Source organism: Phasianus colchicus, chromosome 5 (genome assembly GCF_987193195.1).
Source record: "Phasianus colchicus chromosome 5, bPhaCol1.hap1.1, whole genome shotgun sequence".
In the NCBI taxonomy this organism is placed as follows: Eukaryota; Metazoa; Chordata; class Aves; order Galliformes; family Phasianidae; genus Phasianus; species Phasianus colchicus.
Genome location: NC_143440.1, coordinates 39,992,411 through 40,019,142, shown reverse-complemented (window position 1 = coordinate 40,019,142; position 26,732 = coordinate 39,992,411). Strand labels below are relative to the sequence as shown.

Below are 26,732 nucleotides of genomic sequence, written 5' to 3'. Positions count from 1 at the left end.
TCAACAAACTGACAAAGGGGAAGTTTAAATCAGAAAAAAAGACAGCACAAACATCGTGTTATCTCTGCACAACTGAGAGCAGTACAGAGGCAGTTTTATTGTCTAAGTGTCAAAGGAAGCAGGAAGAATTATCAACATGAGGGCTATGGGAAGTGCAGTAAGAACTAACTCTAAATAAGAGTTCTGTGCTGGCTACATAAAGACACAGAACTACACCAATTAATTACAAAAAGACACACATGATATGATTCTTAAAGAAAGAAACCTTCCATTTTTTAATTAGTTCTGAGCTGTACCAGTGATAGAGATGTAAATGGTTTTGGAACACCCTATCCTATGCTAGAGTGGAACAATGATGTGCATGGAAGGGGACCACTGTGGCCCCACTAGCACCATCTCAACCCTGACCTGGAGGGAGACTCTGCTCTGCAGAGATCTTGGGGGATTCAGTCGCCTTCTTGGCCTAATTGAATTGCTTTTGAGCAGACAGGGCCAGGGCACCACTGAAGGAGAGTGCTTGTGATACAAGTAAACACCTGCTTGGAAAACAGACAAAAAATATTAAATTCCCTTAGGAGTTCAGCTTAGCTGTAGAGGAACCATCTCCACCTTGCTCTGGCAAAGCAAAAACCAAGCTAGGATACAACTTGCTTCCATAGGTTCAGTTATTAACTCCATAATACAGGTCTTACTGTTAATAGGACAACAGTGCAAGACAACTAGAATACATGGTATTATTTCAGCCAGACTTGCACAGTACACATGGGGCACAGGCCCATCCTGCTTATATTTAGTGCCTGATTATCAGGACCCCACTTGAAATACTTAACTTAGAAGAAGCAAGTGGTTAAAGCAACCAGCCTCCTAAAGCAATTTTTCAGAACCACTTGAGCAGGGTAAAGCGCATCTGATTCAGACCTGCCTTTTGGCAACAGTAGGATTCTTCTGTTAGTTATGGTTTCTTAAACTGCAGTTTTAAGGACAGTTATGTTTCAGTCTGTACAACATCATGTGAGCCCACCTTAAGGGATAGGCACCTGATTAAGGCTTCCACCTGAAATGCTTAAAAAATAATAAAAAAACCCCCCACGTTAAACATCTGATAACAGCAACACACTATTGTATGGTCACAGACTATGTTCCAACCACAGTTCTGGAGTCATTTATTCTGGTAGGCATCCAAGCATACTTTGTACTGACCCACACAGTGGCACACAGGTAAAATACTCATAGTCAACTGAATAAAAGCACTCCACTTCCAGCTAAAACACTTGCTAATATATCTTAAGTTTCTGAAGACTTGTTTAGCTTTTCACATTTTAAAAGTTAAAAAAAACAAACAAACAACAACAACAAAAAAAAAAAACCAAAGGCCAGTGTGTCACGGGCTGATGAAGACTTGATCCCACTTCTCAGTATATGATGCTATCAGAGTGACACCATGGCAGAAAGTTCTTGGTTTTGCTCACTGATGCTTTTATCCATGAAAAAAAATTGCAATTGGCCAGCTGTCAAAGGGACTTCTCTACATAAAAATATCTCCTTATTTCAAGGTTTGCATTATATTTAAGATAGTTTTGCTAGTAGTAGGTCAGCATTTGTTCCAGTCACTTCTTTCAAAGCTGACCTGGACTTCACATACAACGTAGGCAGTATCTATCCAATCTCTGTACTGGAGGCAGTTCCACAGGATTCATGAGGGCTCATATGCAGAACAGACATCAGAGGGGACCTACTGAATAGTGAAAATTTATACCCCAGAGCTAAACAAACAATCATGTTAATATGTAACATTAAATAATAGGACTCATCAAGAGCCATGTTTTTTATTCAGCAGGCACTAAGGAGTACAAGTTACACCCTACATCCTTGTTTTCATTCCTTTCCTGCAGTTGTAAAGGCTGCAGAAGTGTGACAAAGACTCACCTCTAGCCTTTTTTTTTTTTTTAATAGATAAAGGCAGATAGAGCAGAAGCCAGAGTAGCTGGATGAGGAAGCTGAAGTGCAGAAGCAGGGTTCATTTTAAACTGTGCCCTCAAGTTTCTCAGGGCATAAATCTGGGTTGCACTAATCCTCTGTGTCACAGGGGACAGCTGTCTTGTTTGTTAGCAAGGAAGCTAAACTTTGTATTGATGTGATTCATCTTGTAATAGGGACTATAGGGAACGAGAGCAAGAAGGGGAAAATTGGTCATTTTCCCTTTCATTGTACTCTCTGTTGAAATGGAGATACGGAGCAAAAGACAGGGCTTCTTCCACACAGAGAAACAGAAGGTGGCTTGAAATAGTAACACCTAGTGTCTGTTCCTGTGTCCACCTTAAGGAGTTGTGGATACTAGATACATAAGAAGAATTAAATGACTCCTAATGTACATAATTGTGCAACTAAATCTTAAAAGAGGATATTGTCTCTGGCTACAGCTGGTGAGTGCTCTCAAGGATGAGGATTAAGAGACCTTGAACTCCACCTGTCATTCATTCTTTAAACATCCACTTCCTTGGTTTTCTAAACTATTGGCCTCAGTTACATCCTGCAGGAAAGTGCTTAATTAATGGGTGAAACAAAGCATTTTGTTTTTAGCCATTCTGCCCTGGTGATCTAACACTGCTTAGCATCCCTTTTGCTCACCTCTTAAGAAAACATCATTAGCATGCAGCTGACCCTTCCACTTACCACATCTTTTCTGAAGTTTTCTCCCACCCAATGCACTTCCCCTTCTCTCCAGCTAAAAAAACTCAGGTCTGTCCAGCTATTAAATGTGCTCTTTATGAAGCTCCTAATTATTCTCAATCTTTCCAGTTACTCTGAGTAAACTAACTTGCCAATCAGAGTCATGGTGTGGATGCATCCTAGTTTCATGTGACTTACGTTTTTTTTCCTGGATTTCTTCTGCTTTAATAAAACCTGACATTCAGTCTCCTTTGCTGACTGCTGCTCGTGTTTATTATATAATTCACAGTGGCACCTGAACTTTCAGTCTGTTGCATAGCAAACAGTAGGCAAAGGCAGTTTTTGGCTTCCAAATGATCCATATTATTTACAGTTAGCCATGGTACCTTTACAGCTAATACGATTGTTAGTACTCAGATGCTAAATATGTTAATTTACAGCCACAGAAATGAACAGAGGATGGATTCAACTGGCTGCTTGGCTTGCTACTGCCATCTATTTTTAAGTTGTTGCATACAGCTGGAATGCAAGGGAGGGGACAGGTGTTGCACTGCAGTATGGAAACAAATATCCTCTTCTGCAATAACCTTATCTTGAATCGGCAGCAGGTTATGCCACCACCCTGTGTACTGTCCTCCTGGTGATGCAGCAGAGCAGAAAAGTACAGACAACTAAGAGAGCTCAGAAAGACAAACTGCATGGTATGGATATAGCGCCTGGCGAGTTACATCACAGTTAAAGATGTACAATTAGGAACCTGTAAGGCCTGAGTTAAATCGCTTGTGGGTGGTGCTTTGAGGATTAACACTGCTTTAACTTGGCAGAAGATCTGATTTGTTTGGGGATAAGAACCCATTCTCTGCCACCAGAATAGCACTGCTTATGAGTGCGGCACAACTATCCTGCAACAAAAAAAACCCTGATGGAGCTGAGCTCCATCATGTTTCTAATGAGTCCACAGGAAAGCATAAGCCCAGTTCTAAGAAAATTATATACTTAGTACTTCAGAAAGCTTAGCTCCTTGTCAGTGTTGTTGTAAGATGGGTCTCAGTTTCTTTCCAGGACACTGCAACTCTCAGGCACAAATTTTGCATCCCCAGATCAGTGTACCAGATCACTGCAATGCCACACTGTTCTGATTTATGCCAACTCCAGTTTCCCTGTCTTAGACTTCAAAGAGAGACATGACAACACTCCAGATTTCTGACGAGCATTACACAGCGTAATCAGCAGTAAAACACTCCAGTCAAAGCTATAACCAGGCAGAGGTCCAACCTGACCCTTGGGGAAAGGTTTGCTTAAGTGGTGCTGTTAAATACTGCAGCTCTCCAATGAGCCAGAACACAAGCACAGCTCCAGGACTGGGATGGGAAATAACTTTCAGGAAGCTTGATGCTGAACTGGTAGGAAAGCAGCTACAACTTCATTGAGCAAGGCTTCCTCCCAACAGGTGCCTGTAACTTGCACTAGTATCATTGAGGGAGAAGCATGATCTATGTGGAAAGGAGAAATGCTTGTAAACCCTGTTCAGATCAATAAATTCTTCTTTAGGTATTTTCTCTTAAAACTTACATTTCAGTGACAGAAATACCTTCCATAAGCTTTCAATTTAGCAGTCGCTACAAGTAAATAGAAGACTGATGAAGAGATGACTTAAAGTTCAGGCTGCCAGCCAGTCCCAACCTCCCCTGCTGGGATGATGGATGTTTCTGTGCCTGCTTTCACATGGCAATGGCTTGGGCATATCTCGACCCACTTTGCAGCAACTCCTCAGAATCACAATGACTTAAGATTGTTATCTGCCTACTCCCTCAGAGCCAATGAAATGTACTGAAATAGGATTAAACATATAAGATACAATTTCCCCAGATGAAGATGAGGCCCTTACATGATCAATAATAAATTGGGCTGAGAAAATTATGCCCTCTTACAAGAGCATTGCTTTCAGAATGACAAAACCAGGAGTTTTTGCACAAGATGTGGGGTCATCCCATTCCAGCATCACTCCTTCCTCTGCTCTGCATAGGCTCAAGACTTCTGTGCAGGTAGGGAGGAAGAACTGTTGAAGCGATGCTTAATCTTACATGCTGTCAACTCAAAAAATTGATAAGTCCACTGATCCCACTCACTTCCTATTGTCCCTGCAGCACACTCCCACAGATGTACTGATCTTTTTATTTCTTTTTAAAAAAATACTTATTTCAGTGAGTTAAGATGGACACCTCTTCCAGAAACAGGCAGGTGAACCCTTTGGGACCCATGGGATCCAGTTCTGGGACTGGCCCACTAGAAAGTACCTGGTAAGACCAGCACTCTGTTCCATTCCTGCTCTCCTGTCCCCTTTGTCAGAATTGCAGCAAGTGGATCCAGGTCCCAGCTGTGGCCAGCAAGAAGCCTGTAGAGCTTTTTCACACCCGGATTTGGTACCCATTGAGATCTGGCATGGCTTTGGGGTCAGCAGGCTTCTTCTCACCAGATGGCCTGTGTGCAGAAAGAGTAAGAACTATTCAGGAATTGTTTTTCTGGTCAGGAAAGCATGTACAGATGCTAGCACAGAAGAAGCATATAGGAAAGCTTCACAGTTAACCTATGTGGCTGAAGGCAGGATTTTTTGGTAACCTTCACCAACTCTCTTAACAGTCTCCACGGGAAGAGAACACAAGTTAGGAAGAATAAAAAGTCTACAGTGGTATCCCAGATCACGGTAATGAAAACAGTCCCACTGACCAGCGAGCAGAATCTCTTTGGGCGTAGGTTTGTGAGATACCAAAACTGAGACTCCTAGGCAAATACCAGGCACCGGGATCACTGACTATTTAAGCAGCCTCCCTCCTCCCCACCTAAACATCAAAAACAAAACAAAAGCAACCAAACAAAAACAAAAGCCCCAGTAACAAATCAGAAGGATAAAAAAAAAAATAATTAAAAAAAAAAAAAATAAAGCAAGGAAGAGTCTGTCAAACAAACGAACCAGAGATGCGCTAGATAGACCTTCTGGCCAGCAGCCCCACTCACCGTCGGTCCCCACGGCTGTTGCGGCGATGAGGACTGGCCTGACCTCTTTGTGGGGAGGAAACATCTTTCTTTCTGTCCTTGGTGGGAGATGGTGGCCCTGTTCCTTTGCCAATCTGCCAAACAAACAAACAAAAAGTAATATGAGCAGAATACGAGTAGTAACCAGAAAACACGAAGCTGAAGAACTATTAATTAAATGGGAATAAAAAAGCAAGATAAGTGAACCAAAAATACAAAAGCCAGAAAACAAACTACAATCACTGCTATGGCTCCAAGGAATGTATACAGTCCAAGGTAATCACAACTGCAGTACTGCCTGCATGTCCTTTACGGAACCAGCCTAGTCACAAAGCAGAGGAGCCAATTCACACTCCACTCCATCACCATTCTAATTCCTCCAACATGCCATAGGCCGGGCAAGACGGTGGATGCTGCAAACTACTGCTACTCCATGCTGTCTGCTCACCTTGAGCCTCATGTCACGGGCGTGTCTCTCAAGTTCTTTGCGGAAGTCTTCCCGGCTTAGCTTGTCTAGATCCAAGATGGAATGCTTCCACTCAATCTGCTCCACACTGTGTGGGTCATGGGATACACAGTGCCCTAGCTTCACCTTTTTGAGCGTGTGCCAGCAGCGGCGATACGCCTCCTCGAAGTCAAAAATGAGTTCACTCAGTGTGCGGAAGACGGGTGCTTTGTACATGAGCTCTTCACGTCGGCTGATGCCCAGTGCCCCATAGCGGCCTCCAAAGTTCACCCCCAGCACGATGTGTCGGAAGTAGTTCCCTGAGAAGTGGGTTTTGAAGCTGATGGGGAAACGGTCCAGCGTAGTCATGTTGTTGGTGAGGTAACTAACAGCAGCCACTATTCAGGAAACAACCAGTGATGCCAGTTGCTTGGCAAGCTAGTTACTTCTTGCTTCAAGCCCTCCCACCCTGCTTAGCACCCTTAGTCATTCAGGTATCACATTGGTGGGATTTGTTCTTCAGATCAACAGGCCAGCTCACTGCAAGTTGCCCTACTGATAAGGAAACCAGGCTTGGCCTTTTCACCAAGGCAGTCAACAAAAAGGAGCTCATTTGCAGACAATTTTGTGATGAGAAGTTGCAACACCAACACATTTAGTGTACTGTATTGCATAGTTTCAAGCTGCAATGCTGTAGCATTATTCATTAACTTGTTTTAATCTGTTTCATTATTATTTCACATAGAAACTGAGGATCCTTCAGTACTCAGACCACCCTTCTGAACCACTTGCCATCTCTGCCCCTGCAAGTAGTTTTGTCAATTTGCATCAATAATCTGTAGTCCAGTCTATAGATGTAGACTATGCGTAGACTATGCCTGGGAGATAGCTGGGAAAAGCAAGCTCTTGAAGAAGGCACAAGCCTAGAATTAAAGGCATTGCCTAACTTGACAAGCAGTGCTAGCTATCATTCTGAAGTGACATACACCATAATTAGGTTGGGGAGGATCCCTAATTTATCTTAGTGAAGAACACATGCAGGCAACATTGCAGTAAGGGAACAATGTTATCCACAAAGGACCTCCTCACCTAACCCTAGCTAATATTTTTGCCACCTTTATATGTTCCTTAGATCCTTTCTCTTTTACTTGCTTCCAAAATAGTCCATAGCAGCACCCCATCTCTGAAGAACTAGTTCTGCTATTTCAGAAGATTGCTTGGATTTGGATTTTATTGGTAGGGATTTTAGGGAAAACTGGAGAAGAAAAACAGGGGTGTGGAGCTTGGTGACAACATTTATCAGCAATCTCAAAACATCAGAGGGGAAAACTCAAGGATGGTCAGGCATGCACATTTCTGGGAGGAAAGGATACATTCCCAGGATCACAGCTTCCAGGCATTTGATTGGCAGGGCCTCTTTGGTCATTTCTTTGGCCAGATCCATCAGCCTGTGGAGCAGGACAAGGGAAAGATGAGAGTTAGAGGGCTTGCACTATGCAAGTATGGCTAGTCCAGCCCTTTTGCAGTATATATACAACATGGGTTTCCAGGAGAGACAAAGGTGCATCAAGAATAGGGAAAAGAAGAGTGTTTTGGGAAGATATAAATCCAAACCTGCACTCTTCCACATATTGTCACTGCTTACAAGAAGCTCCTACAGTGAGTTGTAATAATGCTGCAAGCCAATGTCTTGTTCCCAGGGAGACCACAGCACTTGGCTCAGTGAGTTCTGGATGGACACTGACATGACCAGAAGCAGAAATCTCAATGCACCAGGGGCCAGCAGTGTTTGCCTCATAAGGCTCAAGGACAGCAAAGGCCTCTTCTATGGCATGAAACAATCTTATTCTACATTCAGTAAACACCATGGAGACATTGCACTGACTACAATACAAGACACCCAAGTTCCCATAAGCCTGTGGACTAGGTAAATAATAAGAAGCCAGTCTTGAGAGAGTATGCTGAGCAAGAGAGCCAGTGAACATCAGGTGCTTATCTACAGAAGCTTATCAGTTCTCCAAGGTTTGCAGTTGGGAGAATTCTCCTCCTCCTTCAGAGTATGACACACCTAAAGTTTAGCAAGCATACATACTGCAGAGGCACTCACAGGTACTATAAAGTTAGCCCTATAAAGATGTTTGAAGGATTATTTAGGGCAGGACCTAGCTTCAGAAACCATCACAAATTCATGTAGTTATATTGCAATTAGAAACAGGAAGAATCTGCACATATCTGAAATATAATTCTGTCATTTTACTTGATCTACTGATTCACGACAACAAAACTTACCCTTGTCCTTGAGAAAGGCTACACACAGCTCTACTCAGCCATATCCCAGGCAATACACAATAAAGTCAACTAAAGAAGGATGTAGCTTCAGTATTGAAAATGGTGACTGCCTTCTAGACCTTGGCCAGGGGCTCAGTGAACAAACAGTGGGTATGGCAAGGCCCCAACATTTTAAAGCAAGGATTAAGCGTGGCAGAGGCTGCCGGCACTTACCCAGTCAGAGGTCTGCTCTTCTTAATCTCAAAGAATTGTGTCCCAGTGTGATTGTACCTAGAAGTAAGAAGTTAAGGGCTTGGCAGTTTGGAAAGTAGAGTTTTGAAGAAAACCTGCCCAAAAAACTTTCATGATACTATTTCTCAGAGCAAATTCAGGATCTCACAAATACAGCAACAAAGCAAGAAAATTCCCATCTCCCTATTCCACATTTTTCCCACTTATAATTCCTCTTTAGTCCCACTCTCCTTCTTTCTTGTCAATTCTTCTTTTCCTCCTCACCACATACAGGTTTCCACTTCATTTCCCAAAGGTCTGTGCTGACAGACCAAGCTCTACTCATTTTTTCATTTATAAAGGCAGAGAAAGTTTGATAGATATGTCTGCTCCAGCCTGCACAGAGCCTTAAAATGTTATTGGTACTTTACTCTTAGTCTGACAGAGACCCAGTCTGAGACACAGACTCCTTGATGGGTGAGAGGTGCCAAAAGGACTGCCATTGTACCTTTTGCAAAGGCAGAGGTCAGGACTGGATCTGTGTCTCACCACTGAGATTACACTGTGCTTGCAAGGCACGTACCTCTTATCCAGCATAGCAAAGATGGAGCAGCTCTGAACAGAAAGGGACAGGATACCACAGATGCACAAGAGCAGTGTGGCTGACTATCCTTTAAGACAGCTACAGGAATGCAACACATTGTAGTTCATCTGAGACCCTGCTCTCAAGGTCTTAGATATATACATTTTAAAAGAAATGTGACTATAAAGCCAGTGGGCTGGTTAGAGCGGGTGGTGGGGAAGGGCCTCTGAAAACATGCCATGGAGCAAACAAGATCAGATGGTAGCTTGGACAGAAAAGAAACAAAGCAGCAAAACAAACCATCATCCAAAGCCCAGTTTCCTGTTTTCAGGAAACAAACTTCAGTTCTTCTCCAGCTACATCAGAATAAGCTCTTCTCTTTCGTAGGGAAAGAAAATCTGCTTCCTTCTTCTTCCTGGGTAATCATATCAGTGACCAAGGTAACAGTAAAGGATACTGAAGCTCCCTGATGTAGCGCTGTACAGCTTCCAGGCGCTCAGGGATGGGGGTGGATGGCTGGAACGCAGGCACACTCGGTATGGGAATCTGAAACAGGGAACAGAACATAAATCACCACTTCGAAACCTCTCCAGCTTCTTTTGAACTCAGTGATACACAGCTACATGAAGCACGTTCCTCTAAAACCAGCCCCTTTTTGCTGCCTGAAGTGACCATGCCAGGTACATTTCTCTGTTCTCATACTAGTAACTGATTCACTGGTAACAGTTTCAAAGAAGCAACGCCACAGAGCTGCAAGAGAAAATGCCCCAAAGGGTCCTACTGTTAGGGAATGCAACAGGCAAAGAATTAGATGAAATTATCTAACAAGGCAAGATGTGAGACAAGCACTATCAGACAGGGGAGCCTGGGTCCATTTGAGTAAGCAAACTGGGAGGCACAAAACAAGAAAGAAAGAGAGAGAGGTAAAAATTGAAAATAATTTCCCCCAAAGCCACTGGAGCAAAGGCTTACAAGATCCTTACTGCCTCCTGGAATCTCAGAGCAGTTGGCACTGACTAGGACACAGGCTGGACAGCATGACTCCCCACCTTCTGTATTTGTTGTTTTGAATTACATAGGGAATGACTTCCGAAAGTTCACCATTCAGACTGCTGTCCCATTCTAAGGCCTCAGCTTTATGGGTCCAGTCCAATTTTCCCCTCCCCTTGCTCCACAGGGGATAACTGCAGCTTTGTCAGCAGCTGAGAAAATGTGTCTAAGGAAGGGAAGAGGTCCTGTCTGCTCAGCTACAGTGGACAGGCAAGCCAGGATGGCAGACAGCCCTGACGACATATTCATTCAACAAATATAATGGAGAAGACACAAATTTGGTGTGACTGACAGGCTCACAGAAACAATTCAGTATCTTCCCTCTGAAGGATAGCTCATGCCTTTCACACCCCATCTGATACCAGACTGTAGCTTTTCACAGCAGTTTGAATTTCAACATTTCAGTTCCTGCTCAGAATTCCCCCAGACATGGGCTATCCCCCACCTAAGAAGGCATGAGTCAGAAACAGATCTTCCCTTGGGGCCTTCCACTCTGCTGCACACCAACTGCCTCTGTTGGCAGCAGATTTGTAGCCAGCAGCACTGCTGAGCCATTCATCTCCCTCTGCATGTGTATCTGTAATCACTCATTTCCATGCCTCCTTCTTCTGCCTTGGGCTGCCAGAAGTGACCAGTGAAACAGGCCAGGCACCTGCACCAGCTGAAAGCTGAGCCAGTGAGCATGGCTAGTTCTCAGTCAGATCAGTTCCCTGACCTGGTTTGCCACATGGCCACAGCCAGCTTGTGCCAATATGGTAGAGTGGCCAGGGACTGTCCTAGCCTCTTGAAACTATTTGGTTTTTCAATATATCTACAACTACCATCAGCAAGCAAACATTGAGGTAAACTCAGTCTCCATCCATCTTGATCTTTCTTTTCTTCTTGAAGTAAGAAAATAGTACCATTTGGACACTGGTACACATTTTCCTAGCATCTCTTGGATGTTCCACTTCACCATTTCCAATGCCGTGTTTCTGTACCTTGTTTGGAGCAAGCAAAGGCACTTGCAGGAAACACACAGCAGGAGCAGATGTGAAACTGTGTTTGTTCAGCCACAGCAGGAGCAGGGAAGGCTCCAGAGAGTAGCACAGGGATGGAGCCATCTCTGGAACCATGAGAGCTGAGTCAGTTTGGATGCTGGGAGCTGACAACTGAGTCATATGATATCATTTCCAGGCAGAAATAGCCAGAGAGGTAACAAGCAGGACAGTATGACTATTTCACTTCGTTTCATTTCTTCAGCTTTGGGACTTTCAGGCTTTTGGAATGGATTACCATTCCTAACACCGATTAAGTCCATGTTGATAGCACAGATTAAGGATGCTGCTTTCCTGAAAGGACTGACACACTGTAATGGCAACCAGTTCAGCAGGGGACTAGTTAACACAGAGCGCTGCATGCACCTCAAGTAATTAAACTGATGAAAGGACAGTGTGCTCACTTTCTCTCAGATCTGGGCCTCCAGCCCAGGCTGGGCTACAGTTTCTTATACATCTACAGCATTTTACTGGGGCAGGAGGGGAGGAGAGGAGAAAGGTCCCCACTCCTCAATCCCACTTTGACCCCAACAATTTGTTCTTACCTGGCACTATCCATTGTGTATCTCAGAAGGCTTATAAATAGTAGGCAGTCTTAAGAGTCTTCCAGGATGCAAAGAGGAATTAATTTGCAAGAAAAACAAGAGAAAATCAGATCTATTTTGCTCTCCCTTTAGTTGCACTGAAAGCTGGAGAGAGAGCTAGGAAGAGAGCCCAGATTTCCAAGAGCACACACCTCTGCCAGGCTTAGCAGACTGAACACATCCTTGGTCCCTCATCACTTGTGTTGAGGAGCTGCATCACCCCACCCTTGGATTCCTGCATGCTGACAGGCTGGCTATATGCATAGGACTGGGCCTGACTTCAGAAAGAGGATCCAGAAAAGAACAGATTTTTATATACTAAGTGGACTATAATGTGCAAGAGACAAAAAGGATGAGAGGCAAAAAGCTCCAGCATTATCTATGTCACAGGGGTATGTTTTTGGCCAGCCTAGTTTAGCAACAGCTTCTCTTACAGTGCTTTTATTTATCTGAGCTCCTTCCTAATTTCCCTTTTGTAAGCCGCATGGGAGCAATATCAATCCCAGTCATTAGCCTGACTAAAGAAATTGGATTTTCTTCCTCTCTATCCATACAAACTCATCAGATGCAATACTTCCCGTCTTTGCCCTCATAACTACTGCATGTAGAATACAGCTTAAAGTATGCGAGGGCTCATCGTTTTGTTTTTCCATTGTGAAGCTCCAAGCAAAGCAGCATCATACCTACAGCTAGAAAGGGAACAACCTACAAAATGGTGCCATACTCAACCCTTGCATGCACAACCAACCAACTGCATCCTGCCAGCCTGGCCTGGCTTGCTTGATAGATACTCCAAACCTACCAGAAGGAAATCTTTGGCCCCTGGGGAGATCTCTGAACACAACACCATAGCAAAAGACACAGCCTCAGCAGCTGATCTGTGAGCATGTCCACAATGTCTGGACACAGCCTTATGCAGTCATCATTTTATGGCATTATGTTTAGCTTACAGACAACTCTGTCACGAATTACTTCCCCCAACATGGGCCACACTTCAAGGCAAGAATTTGAGAGCGAGCAAACCATTGTCTGACTCCCAACACTTAAAAAGGTGTAATTGCCTTCCAGCCTATGGAGAGTATCTGGCCCTTCAGAGGAGCTTGCTCTGCTCACTGCCCTAATTCTCATCTGTTGCATCAGTCATGCAAAGAAACTTAATGAAACAGAGATGCATCTCAAGCAAACCTCAAAGATAAAAACACTCCCAGAGGGGAGGAAGAGCTGGGAAGCAGAGCCCATTCATCCTAGCTGCTTCCTGCATCCCTGCATCTTGTCTGTAGCTTGGGCATAGCATTTCAAATTGTACAGCGCTGAACAGAGTTTATAGCTCCAGTTCCCAGGGGTGCCAGCAGACACCAAACAACAACAAATAACGGATAGACCACTTTCATCAGTTATTCTAGAGGAGCACATCCTGCTTGTGTCCCCTGACTGTGACCCTCTGGCACTAAAACTGTAAAAGACTGCTAAGTGAGAACAAAAGCAGAAGTACTTCACATCATGACCCAAAGCAGAGACTGAGCACAGTATTCCCCCCCCTTCCTGCACCACACTCCTCTTTGTGAGCTTCTTTCTTCCATTTCCCTCACCAAATCATCCCTTCTGATCAGGAAATTAAGCACTGCATGTTCTGACTGATCAGAAACACATTTTCAGCTTTCACTTGGGCTCAGAACAAAGTCCAGGGAAATGTGAAAGGGAAAGGAAAAGTCTAGCAGTGTTAGAATAGGGCCTACAGTCAGGATTTAGAATTTGGTCTGGTTGCTGCCGTGTAACTCCTCACTGCGAAAAGGAACTTCGGCCACACACATCTCCAGGGCTCCCGGTGGACAGCGGTACAGGTTGCCTGTATGCACACCGTGTAACAGTGCAGTTTTGCCTATTTCAAGTTTCCTTCTCAAGGAATGAAGTATTTGCTAAGAAAGCACAGGCAGAAAATGCCTAATCTTTCTGTATTTCAGTTTCCTGTTAGCATGATGGGAACACTCCCCTGACTGGCCAATGGAGTGACACACCAAGTATTCGCAGTGCCTTTGTTCACAAGATGCCAATGGAAAGAGGCAATTTTTCTCCAGTTAAGGTGCAAGCAGATAGCAACAACCACCCGGATTCATGTGTAAATGATTCGGTAGGGCCCAAAGCTACACAAAATGCCCATCGCTTCCTCTTTTTATTGAGTTCTCTGCAGCTAGGCCAGGAATATGCTTGGAAATGACATCTGACCCTACACCAGCAAAAAGCTCTGTGCACGTCTGCAAGCTCCTCTTTAGATTCTTGGGCATCAAGGGTCCCTTTTCCATCAGATACGGTTCTGTGCAAGAGTTCCTTATACAAACTGTGCCTGAATCTGACTTCTGATGCGAAGCCTCACCTCCCTCGGTCCCCCTCCTCACGGGCGGGGACTCCCCAGCCCAACTCCTCATCTTTCTATCGTCCATCTCTTTTCTCACTTTATTAAGCCGGACCATCTCCCTCCCACACAACGCGCACACGGAGGCCGTTTACTTTCCAGCACGGCCCCTCGTAAGGAGGGCGATTCCTCAGAGCCCGGCGCCGTGATCGGACACAGCCCCTCGGGCCCCGCCAAGAGGACCGCTCCGAGCCGCAGGGCCGGGCCAGCGCCGCCGCTCTCGCATTTCGCCTCTTCCCTTTGCGCGCCCCTAAGGCCGGCTACACCGCGGCCCCTCACCTTGGGCAGATCGGCGGCGCCGCGGATGCGCTCCGCCACCCGCTCCCCGTCGGGGTGGATCCTGGCCACATGCCGCCACATCCGCTCCCAGGTGGGCTCGTCCACCGGCAGCCCGCCGCGGTTGACGAAGAACGGCACGCCGCCGTCGCGCAGGTCCTCCTCGCCCTCCTCCTCCTGCTCCTCCTCCCGCGTCGCCGCCGCCGCTTCGCCGGACGCGGGCAGCCTGGCGGCGGCCGCGGCCCCGCCGCCTCCCGGCAGCGGCATCGCCGCCGCCCGCGCTCAGCGCCCGCCGCCCCTCGCCGGGCCGCCGGGAGCCGCGTTCCGCATGGCCCGGGCGGGAGCGCGGGGCGTCACCTCCCGCGGCGCGGCCTCGCCGCCCGGAGGATCAGAACAGGGGGCCGCGGGGGGGAAGGCGAGAGAGAGCCCGGCGGGGCGGCGCCGGATGCCTCCCGCCCGCTCGCATCGGGCCGGGGAGGCGCCGGCGGCCCGACGGCCCGCGGCGGAGAAGGGGGGGCGCGGAGCGGGGCGGGCCCGCCGCCGGGGCGCCCCCGCCGCGCCGCCTCCCGAGCGCTCCGCGGGGCGGGCGGAGACGGCCGCCTCCCGGCCGCTGCCGCATGCGGGTAACAAAGCCGCCGCGACGGGCTGGGCCGAGCCGAGCCCGGCCCCGCTCCGCCCAGCTCCGCCCCGGGCCCGGCGTCTGAAGCCGGCGCGGGGGTCGCGGGGATCTCGCGGCCCACCGGATCGGCGGGGCTGGCGTGGACGCCGTCCGCCGCGGCGGTCGGCGCGCGGCGGGCGCGTCGCTGCTGTCCGCGGGCGATAAGGGCACAGGCGGCTGCGGCCAGCGATAAGCGGCGGTGCGACGGAGGGAGCGGGCGGGCGCCCTGGGGGCGGGGCCAGACAAAAGGGGCGTGGTCAAGAAAGGGGCGGGCAGAATAAAAGGGGCGGTGCGCGGCCACTTAACGGTCCTTGCACCAGGTGTTCTTTGGGGGCGGGGTGCGTCTGTGGGGTTGCGCGGAACGCGGCCAGCAGGATGGAGCCGGCAGGTAGAAAGCACGCGGTGGTGAGGGTGATGGGTCTGTTTCTGTTTGCACCCAGGGTTGAGTGTCGTGCTGTGGAGGTGAGGGAACCTCTGTGCTTTCTGTAGTACTTAAACACTTTCCTCAGTGAGTAAGGATTTCTCCCTGGTTGTGGACCTTGAGCAGCACTGACTGATCCCTTCAGTAAGATCTGTAGCGTTACGGCTGTCTTTGCCTCTTGCCTGCGTGTAAATGAAGTAGATTCCTTACATCAGGAAGGGCGGCCGAGCCTTAGCAGGAGTTACTGCGCAGCCCTGAACAGGTGCCTTTTATCCAGACAGGTTATACCTGCTGTGTCCGTTCCTCAGCCCTGCCTTCCCCCTGCTCCTCCTCTGGCACGGGCCCAGAGGTGGGTCACACACAGGGCTGTATGTTGGGGTGACAGGCATGCTGCCAGTAACAGTGCTGGGAAAGCATGGTACAAGGCTTTTAAATGCTTCTGTAGGAGCTGCTTTGCTTCCCCTGGCTGTTGCTCAAGCACAGCTCTCTACAGAAGCAGGGATTTTGGTTTTGAACTTCATCAGTAGTTGGTTAGCCATGTGTGGTGCTTTCTGTGCTCCAGCTTTTTCCTCTGTCAGAGATAAGTGCTAATAAGCCTGATCTGCAGCCAGAGATTTAAAAAAAAAAAAAATTAGTTGGCATCTGTGACACTTCAAGAGTTGTTCTTTCCTGTGTGGTAATACAAGTGCAATGCACTCCTTGTGTCTGTAGTGGCCTGAAATGTATCCTTAATTGGAGGAATAGTAGCAGATAATTATCAGCAGGCTTTAAAAAAAATTTTGCTGGAGAGTTGTTTGTGGTAGTTAATAAACAGTGTTTGTTTCCTCTGGTTGTCATGTAAATGTTGCAGCAACAGGTCAGTATTTTAAAGGTAGTAGCAGTGCTGCACTTCCTTTAGTGGGGAAAATCAGAGCGCAGCTGTGCTGAATGAACTGGTCTGTGCCAGGTGGATATGAGTGAGGTGATAGAAAGGGCAGAGAAATGGCTGCCATGTCTCCACAGCTGGTATTATCTTGTCTATAGATGCTGTTACTTGTGATACAGGCTGTGTAATGGCTGTTTCTCATTTCTAGGAGCAGATTACTGTAGCTATGACAATGTGGGACCAGAAGAACTCAATTTATTATTATTTTTTTAAATAATGGTAATGAAAGCTTTGTTTTACTTGTCCTCTGTAGAGGAAGAGTGCAGGTGCTTTCTGTGAATCACACTTGAGAACAGTTTAGAAGAGTTAAGCTTAGTTACGACAGGGAGGTTGACGCTTGTTCATAGTGAAGGGACAAACAGCACTGATAGGGAAAGGACTAAAATCAAGCCGGAACTTCTCTGAACAAATTCACTCAGAATATACAAAATATTTGATGAAAGTAGTGTAGAGAGCAGTTTAAAGAAATTCTTGCTGCCTCCTGAGTGAAGTGGGAGTTCCACCTGTTGCAGGGGATCCAAAATTTGTTTCTGAAAATGGTAGTGAGGCCATGGAGAGAACATGAACAGGCTTGAGCTGTGGGCCCAGGTGAACCTCATGAGGATCAATAAATCTAAGTGCAAAGTCTTGCACCTGTGTTGTGGCAACTCCCACTATCAGTGCAAGCTGGGGGATGTAAGAATGGAGCACAGCCCTGCTGAGAAGGACTTGGGATTACTGGTGGATGGGAAGCTGGACATGAGCCAGCAGTGTGCCTTTGCAGCCCAGAAGGCCAACTGTATCCTGGGCTGCATCAAAAGAAGTGCAGGGTGAGGGAGTTGATCCTGCCCCTCTACTCTGTGTTGTTGAGACCTCATCTGAGTAACGTGTCTCTCCCGTACTGAGGACTCCACATATGGACATGAACCTGTTGGAGTGTATCCAGAAGAGGGCCACAAAAATGATCTGAAGGATGGAACACCCCTCCTATGAGGATAGGCTGACAGAGCTGGGGCTGTTCAACCTGGAGAAGAGAAGGATCTGGTGAGGCCTGGGAGTGGCCTGTCAGTATCTACAGGTGTGCTATAAGGAGTAAGGGGACAAACTTTTGAGTAGGGTCTGTTGTGGTAGAAGGGGAAATGGTTTCAAACTAGATCAGGACGTTTATATTGGATATGAGGAAGAAAATTTTTACAATAAGGGTAGTGAAGCTGCAGAACAGGTTGCCCAGAGATGTGGTGGATGCCTCATCCCAGGGCTGTCAGGCTGGACCGAGCTCTGAGCAGCCTGATTGAGCTGTAGGTGTTCTATTCATCGCAGGAAGTTGGGCTAGATGGCCTTTAAGGGTCCATTCCATCTTAAACAATTCTATGATACAACCCTGTATTGCTCAGAGCATGGAGTCTGTGCTACTTGGTTCCTTTTTTTGTATCTGTTTTGTTCCCTTTTCTGTATGTCTGAAAGACTCCAGAGGCAGTGACTTCAGACTCTTGTGACAAACCGGCATCTTTCTTAATTTATTTCCCCAGGCTGATTTAGCTTCAAAGTTATTATCAATAACCATTCATTTCCTGTGGCATTTTTCACATGTTTATTCTGTATGTGTTAGAATTGCTTGTTTCAAAGGCACCTATAGGTTGTCTGATTTAATTTTCAGAACTTAGCCCTTGCTTTCCACTTGCTGGAGTCACTTCAGGCTCCCAAATGTCACCTGAGAGCCTGCAGTGTACTTAATGAGAGCTCTTTTCCTGTGATGTGTGCTCCTATATACCACAGGTTTCCTTGCACCTGTAGGTTACTCCTGCAGATCCACACTTTCTTCCAGGCTTTACTCTCCTCGTGGCAGCTGTGAGAGGAAGTGAGGAGTGAGGTAACTTCACAGTTTGTTTCATTTGGAGTTTCTCTTTTGTTCTGAATAATAACCTTGCTTGATGAGAAGGACTTAGGGCTTAGCTATGGCATTTCAGGGCTGGAACACAGGAGCAAACAGCCTATCATCTAGATTGCTTTGTGCCACCCCAGCTTAGAGGCAGGGTGTGAGACCAGAAGCTAGATTTTTGGGTTGTGTGCAAGACTGACATCTGAAGGTTAGTTCATCCAGATGGGAAACAGAAAAAGCACAACAATACTTGGGTGCCTAGTGAAAGAATGTTAAGAGTAGATATTTAAGTTCAACTATTTCCATCAGAGAAAGACCATAGATTGAAATGGTTTGGCATTGAATTTCAGTGAAAGGAATTTGAATTTGGAAAACTAACAGGTTTAAATTATTTTATTTAGCTGGGAAGGGAAAGAGTGTTGTTCTCTGAATCATAGAATGAGTTCTAGAATGGCTTGGGTTGGAAGGGAGCCCAAGGATCTTTGAGTTCTGACCCCCTGCCACAGACAGGGCCACCAACCTCCAGATCTGGTACTAGACCAGGCTGCCTGGGACCCCATCCAACCTGGTCTTGAACACCTCCAGGGACAGAGCATCCACAGCCTCTCTGGGCAGCCTGTTCCAGCACCTCACCACTCTTTCTGTAAAGAACTTATTCCTGATATCCAATCTAAACTTGCCCTCTGAGCTTAAAGCCATTTCCCTTTGTCCTATCACTCTCTACACTTGTAAAAAGTTGATTCCCTTCCTGTTTATAATTTTCTTTTAAATACTGGAAGGCTGCAGTGAGGTCTCCTTGCAGCCTTCTCCAGGCTGAGAGAGGCAAACTCCAGTTTTAAGAGTCACGAGAGAGTTGATAGAGCTTTCTTCTATATAAGTGCTCAGAACCTGAAGTTAAATCAGTTACCTGCTATTAAAGTTAATTTTTTTTAATTCAACTTTTGGAAAAAGTTAGTGGGCTCTTTGATAAAATTCTTAATTTCCTTTCTATCTATCTGATATTTTCTCTAGAGGTGGAGAGGAAACTGGCTACTCCCATGGAACCCCATTTCCTGTTCTGCACTGGTACAAAACAGACACCTCTGAAAGATTTAACTGAACCAGAATAACATCTGCTCTGATACTCAGGCTATTTCTTTTGCTTGTTGGAACAGCATTCAAATCTCAGCAGTGTTTCATATGAAACACTACTGAGTATACATTTCTCAATTTGAAATAGTTATGGTGATCTTGGACTGCAATCTGAATCTATCTTTTGTGGGTCAGAGTGAGCACTCACTTATGCACAGAAGACACTTCTTCCAAACTAGCCAGCAGTGTTGGTAGGTCGGAGCTTACTTGGAGCTTTAGGGTTCAGTATTTCTGAGCTGAGTCTCATTGTGTAGGCAGTTTGAATTTGTCTGTCTTACCTTTGTCTCTGCAGATTGCCAAAACATTCTAGAATTCATGCTTTTCCCTTTTGGTTTGATCAGAAAATCTTCTCTGAACTACAGTAACCTTCTTAACAGAAATTTGGTTTTCTTCAGCAGATTTTCAATTAACTTGCATTTCCCGAGTACAAAGATGTTTCCTCAGTATTTTTTAAATTAATTCTAATTACTTAGTCAAATTGATCCTCAGCAATTTTCTGTTTCCATCTTGTTCCTTAGTATTTTCAATTTTAACTGTGTGATTCAGTGGCAATAGGGAATTTCTTTTCTTGAAGCCAGGGATGAAGTTAATGCGGCAAAGAAGCTTTCAAGTGCTCCAGGGGCTTCAGAGATCTGTGCTGTCTCCATATTTCTCCTGTTTTCTTGCATCCTTTCAAATTGGAGAAATTCTGTTCTTCCAATTCTGCTATTGGAGAAATAAAACAGAGAAGCTAAGCATGTGATTTTTCACTCTAGATAAAAAGACACCTGAGCTGGTTTATCATTGACCTCAAACAGTTCATGCAGTGCAATGAGCCAACTAGTTTAAAACCACCTCCCTGCAATGGCATCTGAATTTCCTGGTGCTGCTTCTGGCCCATGCTGGTACAGCAGTGCTGTGCCATCTGCATTCTCTGCTTGGGAATGAGTTCTGCATTGTTCCCTGCTGTGAGGCATAGGCCTGTCCTGAGTGACTTGTTCAAGATGATATGGAAAGACTCTGGCAGAGCAGAGACTTAATGTGAGTTTTCTCCTAAGCTACAAGACAGCTTTCTTTTGTTTCTAGGCTGCATAAATTGTAAGTGAATGAAAATTCTGTGCATCTGGAAAGACATCTTTGTGATGTGTTTGGAAAATGCATTAATGCCTATAAACAAGATGAACCTTGAGGGCTGGAAAGAGTTACTTGGAATGGGACTATTTATGCCAAGGAAATGCTTAGATTGTTTTTTTACTGTTGGAAGTCTTGCTAGCTCAGACTTCCATCTTTTATTGAAGTTTCAACAGGGATGCATTGATTGGTTCTGTTATGGCATAAACCAAAATTAATTGTTATATATTGTGGAGTTATTAAAGCCATGCTAGTAATATATTTCTCCTGAAAACTGAGGTGATTCAGAAGTTGTGCAATCTTGTTAGTGTTAATCTCCTGGCTATTGATGTTTTCTCCCATAGTTACTAATTTATTGATAGTCCTATTATAGCAAACTTATAAACTGACAAGAATGTGAAGATGGCATTACTTTTTGGTGCTTTCTGCAGTGTGGAAGCACCTGCACAATGTGCTTGACATTCACTGCAACATTCTCTCCCATCTTGACAGACGTGGGGAAATGTGAGAAAATGGGAATGTGAGTGGATGCGGCTTCAATGTGTTCCTGATCATCTGATTCAAAGTGTTCAGAACTCTTTGGAAATTGTTGTAGGAGTCATAGCATTTATTTTCAAACTGAACCTCTGTAAACTCTTCAGGCATGGCATAAGAAAAGGGCCAAAGGGGTTGCTGTGGTGATTTGATTTGTACTTACTTGAGCTTAGAGTGTGTGTACTTCCTGCTTGATTAAAAAAAAAGTGTTTTGAAGACCTAAAATTAACCAGATTCATGCAGAGCAGCAGAATTAAGAAGTGGTTATTTGTAAGTGGAACTTGGCTTTTCTCAAGTTTACTTCCCAAAAACATAACTCACAGGCCCTTAAGGAAAGAAAATGCACTTTCTGATATGAAAGCTGCCTAGAATACGGCTCTACTTCTATTTTACCAATGCCTTGGTTTTCCTTCTTTCCATTGTATATCTCCTTGCTTAGAAGAGAAAGCTGGAACATTAGGACATCAAGGTAGGATCAGAAAGCAACGTACACAAAGTCTCTTGAAGAGAATTCCAACCAAAATATGAGAAGTCCAGCTCTTAAATAATTTAAATGCAGTTCTTCATTATTACCCTGATTTATGAGAACTGCTGCCTTTCTGGCAATGATCTTAGACATTTACTAATGCACTGTCTTCTGTAGTTATTGTGTTGAATGCAGTTGATGCTATGCCATGAGTGTCCAAACTTTTGTCTTGTCTGGGTCATGCTGAGGAATTGTCTTGTCCACATATAAAATATGTAGATTGCTCTAAAAGTAATGCCTCCTCCTCATTTCCATGGAAACTGCAACAGATACAAAGAGCACAGTAACACTACTTGATGGAGCATATTCGACTGAGCAAATTCTTGGTTGCAAAACTGTTTTTCAGCAGAGCCACCACCATTAGTTTTTCACCAGCCATGAACAAGAGCCTGTGTGCCACACTCATCACAATCTGCACCAGCGGGGCTGATCTGCTGTTGCTACTTCTGAAACACATCACCTGTGCCTCACTGTGTTCACATCCACTGTTAGGTCTTCATAAATGTTCAGTGAGTGGCACATAGGCTGGGTGTGCCTGGGCTACACAGTGCCATCTGTGTTCATGCAGAGGAGAGAATTTGTTACCACAGGTCTTGGAGGTAGAATTGGGTTTACGTGGGAACTAAGGTGTAGTGCAAAGAGCACTGGTTCCTCATCAATGTTGTCAGCTTGGGCTGTATCTTTCTAAAGATACTAAAACTCAAAAAGACAAGTTTACTGAGGGAGTAATTGTAGAACCAGTATATTGCAGGGCCTGATTATCTATATGCTGGGGGTTTAATAGACCCTACAGATACTCAAGGGGTGTTTTTTTCCCAAATTGTTAATTTTGTAGAGTTGAAACTGGAAATTGAAGAGTTAATAAGATTGTATCTAGCATTTTAATCTGTGAGTGTTTGAACACTAATTGCTTTCCTCATTTATAAAGAGGTGCATTTGGGTAGGCTTTGTCATACTTGATCATTCGTTTCCATTAACAAGCTGAATGTTCATGTGGACCAGGATTTGGAAAAGATCTGCTTCCTCTGCATCCATAAATCTAGGTCCATTTTATTGGCTGCCCTTTGCTGGAGCTGTTGAATGGGTGTTTGCTGTTGCCTGGGCCCTAGCCCTTGGTGTGGTTTCAATGGGTGAAGCATAAGCAGGAAGAGCAAGGGTAAAAATGAGAAGATGAGGCTGAATTTGACCATCCCTTTCATCACTGTAATGCAACCCACACAGATGCTAGATGGAGAAATGGGCAGCAGTGTGGCTGCTTGCTTCTGTCATTTAGGGATGTGGGTAGGTGGTGTGGTGGTGATGGCTTGACAACTGGGGACCAGATGACCTTAGTGATCTTTTCCAACCTTAATGATTCTATTTGCCTACTTCTATGTAGAATGATTACTTAGCAGTTTTGGGGCAAAAACGTGATGTCATAGGCATGGGGAAAAAATGGTAAGAGTGACATCTAGTGGCTCATAAGGAAATGTACACATTTTTTTCCTCGGTACAATGAAAGGTAAAGCAATTCCTAGTAATCTGTGATTCACTTAAATTTTGTAATACTCGAAATTTAGACATCAGTTTGACTGATGCCAACAGTTGAGTTTGATGTCTAATGCCAAGGCTTGCTAGCTTAGTAACCTTGTCACATAGATTCTGCCTAATGGTATGGAATGGATTATATCTATATACTGCCATGTGGAGGAAGTAGGTGACTTTAGGTTTTTTCTGTTAGTTTCCAAGGACTAGATTTCTAGGCTATTGAACCAGTGGAACTAATCCTGATGCCACATAGTTATGGACAAATTCCAGTTGTCCAGTTTCCACTCTAGCATGAGCTAGATAAAGCCTCTATTGCTCAGAGGCAGTGCTTGGCTTCTGGTGGTGCATAACAATATAATTGCAAGTTATATTTGAGATGCCATGAAATGAGGTTGTGTATGGACATGTTCTAAATCTGTTACAGGGAGTGTTGTGTGTATCCACTGGCTGGGCTTCCTTCAGGAAGAATGGAAACAGATGTTTCCTAAGACTTGAGAAAGGAATGAGCTCTGCTGTGTTTAGATGGAGTCACTCTCTCTCCCCTCTCTTCCCAGGGAGTCACAAGCACTTTCTGAAATCACCCTGCCCATCCATTACAGAATGGAGCTGGGTAAGTTTGGTACAAATAGAAAACGCTACTTGTATTTTGTCCCTGTAATAAAGTAGTATAGTAAATCCTGTGCTCCAGAAGGTTTTGGGTATGCATAGCATATAAATTCACAAGTAGCTGTGGAGAGTTTTGGGAAAAGAGGTGGCATTTAATACATAGCATCAGAAGTAACTATGTCAACTCTGTCAGGTCTCATGAGTCTCTGGTAGAGCCTTGAATGTGTCCAGATGGCTGCTACCTACCTTTGTTTCCTTTCTTTTCTTCACCCCTGAAGTGAAGAGAGGAGGATGAAATCCTGTGTGGCACATGTGCTGTGTACTTTATTAATGTAACTGTCACAGCTGTGGGGTCTGAAGGAGAGGGAAGGAAACAGGTGAACTCTATTGTCCTCAGAGGAGGTCAGCATGTATTCAAATGCCAGCAAACAGCAATTTTTTTGTCTTAAAACTTGTGCTCATACCATGGAGACAGGAGCAGACTTGTCATTGGTAGGTCATTGTTAGAATAACTCCTTTGTGATGCTATAAGGCAAGCTTACTTGGCTGGAAGTTTTGTGAAGAAGTCACTATTACAACAGGCAGCAGGGAGTAGTATGAGTAGGGACTGCACAGGGGGCAAGAGGAAAGGAGTTTTTTCCAAAATAGAAACCATTCTGAATTTAGCTTCTGTGCTGTAGCAGGCAACAGGACTTCAGAATTTGGGCCAATTCTTTTTAATTTTGAAGTATGACAGCAATTACAAGTAAAACTATGCCAGCTGTTTTTCCTATGGGGAAGAGGGCCTTTCTTCAGCCATGTCTTCAAGCATAAAAGCATTATTAGTGCCTTACTGTGCTGAACATATGGCCCATCTAGACTATAGTGTATCTACTCCTGGTGGTAACAGCAAGCAGTATTGTATAAGGCTAGGACGTGACCCTGACCATTTCCTGTTATGCATTCCTCTTCTTCTTTCCCAGAATCTGTAGTCACTGGATTTAGGATCATAAGGAGGTACACATGTGCCTCCTTACATTACCATAACTATTTTGGAGCAGTTGTCAATAAATTTTTATACAGCCTGCACTTGTCTACCTGCTGATATTATTGGTCTCCTCCATCTCATGTGATTGCAAATTCCAAAGATTCACTACTTTCTGTATTTGCCAAGAAAAGTTATTTCTTTCGTGTATTTTAAACCCATTTTTCCCCATACTCTGAATGAGTGCCCCTACTTTCAGTATTGCAGTTTTGAATGAATAACAGTTCTGCTCTTACTTTCTCCACAACTCATGATTTTATAATTGTTTATATCCCCCTCTGCCTACATGCCTTTGAATTAAGGGGAAGAGTATCTCCTTGTAATGCAGCTGCTCCATCTCCCAAATTCCTGTTGTGTTTTGTGCAAGCATATGAATTGAACAAGTATTTAAATGTGGATATAGATCAGACACTCACTGTCTGAATGTCTTAGCTGTCTGCCATAACACAGAGTGAGCTGCCCAATTAAAACAGCCAGAGTGATCACAGCATGACTATTTGTTGAGTACCTTCTACGTGACCTTTTCTGAAGCTGTAGCAAGTGGATTCTGAGAACATTTGTGGGTTGAACTGCAGTGGCTTTCTGTGCTTATGGATGGAAACTGGCCAATTCACAGCCATCCCTGTGGATATCTAACTTATTCTTGAACTGAAACCAGCTGTTACAGAGGGCCGTAGCCTCACTGCTTGCATATGAAGTTTCTGGTCATTTGGGTTATGGCATTGTCCAATTTGGTTTAGATGGGTGGTTCTTGCCTGTCTCAGTGCTGAAGGCACTGAGTCCTGTTTTACTTCATATAGTTAATAACTTCGTATGTGCTGAGATACCCACCAAGTGTATGTGGATAGCTGCAGGGCAGGTACAGGTAGCAGCCACTCTTGGAGGCATTCTCCTTCATTTTTTGCCTAGGATGCTGATGCCCTCTTGAAAAATGGATCGTTAGAATTTGATGCTGCAGGCAGCATCTGTCAACTCCTTGGTCTCTAAAAAGAGTGGAGGTTGTCTTCAGGTGGTATGACTGGTAAAACTGATTCATAGATGTTGCTGTTCTTGACTTCTGGTGATTTATTATAGATCAAGCTGTCTTGTTTATTGGAAATGATCCAGACATTGATTTTTTTAATCATAGATTGAGGAGTTTCTGCTTTCATAGGAGTAGCTCTTACTGAGACCATGCTGAGCAAGAATTCTGTGCTCAGTTAAGTTGTATAACCAACCTGAATTTCAGAATAGTGGAAGGAAGGCTGAAATATTTGATTATATTGGCAATAATTCATGGGTGTAAAAGAGCATTTTATTTCATTATCTCCTACATCTAACTAAATGTGTGACTATGTAGTCTGGTGAGCAGAAGACTGCAAATAGAACTTTTGCTATGTACTTTTCACTTCTAGGGAAGTCAAGATTTTTTTTTTTAAAAAAGTAATGAGAGTAAGTGCAACTTTAAGACATTAATAAAAAATTCTGAATGTGTCCACATAATCTCATTGCTGGTTTCTCCATATTGATGTGGGAATATAATGAGCTACAACAGTAGCTCATTGTAGTCATGCTAATTATTAGGGCATGAGGCATGTTTTCTCTTGGAAGTTCTGTACATACAGTGCTATGAAGCCTGCAACACTTTTCTGGATACATTCACTAACAAAGTGTTTTCCTTTCAGTTAGATGGAATAATACTCTCCAAAGTAGGATATTCCATATCTCACACTGTTACATCTTCACTGTGAAGAATGTAACCTTGTTCCTCCCTTGCACTGAGTGGTATCTTGTAAATTTCATAGATCAATTAAGCAATGACAATGTACCAGAATTAACTCTCACA

The 26,732-nt window shown here is 44.7% G+C and overlaps 2 protein-coding genes and 1 long non-coding RNA gene across 17 annotated transcripts in view; 1 reads left to right on the top strand and 2 right to left on the bottom strand.

Moving 5' to 3' along the window:
* Positions 1–53: 53 nt before the first annotated feature.
* On the bottom strand, positions 54–14,854 carry VASH1 (vasohibin 1). Of its 3 annotated transcripts, none has more exons than XR_004166909.2 (8): positions 14,591–14,854; positions 9,688–9,776; positions 8,651–8,707; positions 7,522–7,596; positions 6,152–6,533; positions 5,686–5,798; positions 4,968–5,151; positions 54–1,735 (listed from the first exon to the last, which is right to left on the bottom strand). XR_004166909.2 is itself a non-coding variant. In XM_031593173.2 (7 exons), exons 1-7 carry the CDS (start codon positions 14,852–14,854, stop codon positions 5,079–5,081), a joined length of 1,053 nt encoding a protein of 350 aa, XP_031449033.1. In that variant the 3' UTR covers positions 54–5,078. The 3 variants fall into 3 exon arrangements, 1 of the variants encoding a protein (XP_031449033.1); XR_004166910.2 differs by having other exon boundaries at positions 54–1,732; XM_031593173.2 differs by having other exon boundaries at positions 54–5,151.
* A 607-nt stretch (positions 14,855–15,461) lies between these two features.
* The window catches only part of LOC116228972 (uncharacterized), a 155,598-nt gene continuing 144,327 nt past the window's right edge, over positions 15,462–26,732 (top strand). For 6 of the 13 annotated variants that reach the window (XM_090141424.1, XM_090141417.1, XM_090141418.1 and 3 more), the window contains exon 1: positions 15,462–15,633. The gene's annotated coding sequence lies outside the window, so the exon portion shown is untranslated. Of the gene's footprint in view, positions 15,708–26,732 lie in introns of all 13 variants that reach the window. The other 7 variants (XR_016466998.1, XR_016466996.1, XR_016466997.1 and 4 more) reach the window with 5 other exon arrangements.
* Positions 16,888–26,163, bottom strand: LOC116228973 (uncharacterized). The gene is made up of 4 exons (XR_016467307.1): positions 24,348–26,163; positions 24,130–24,237; positions 19,859–20,285; positions 16,888–18,416 (listed from the first exon to the last, which is right to left on the bottom strand). It is a non-coding gene; the product is annotated as an uncharacterized LOC116228973 (long non-coding RNA).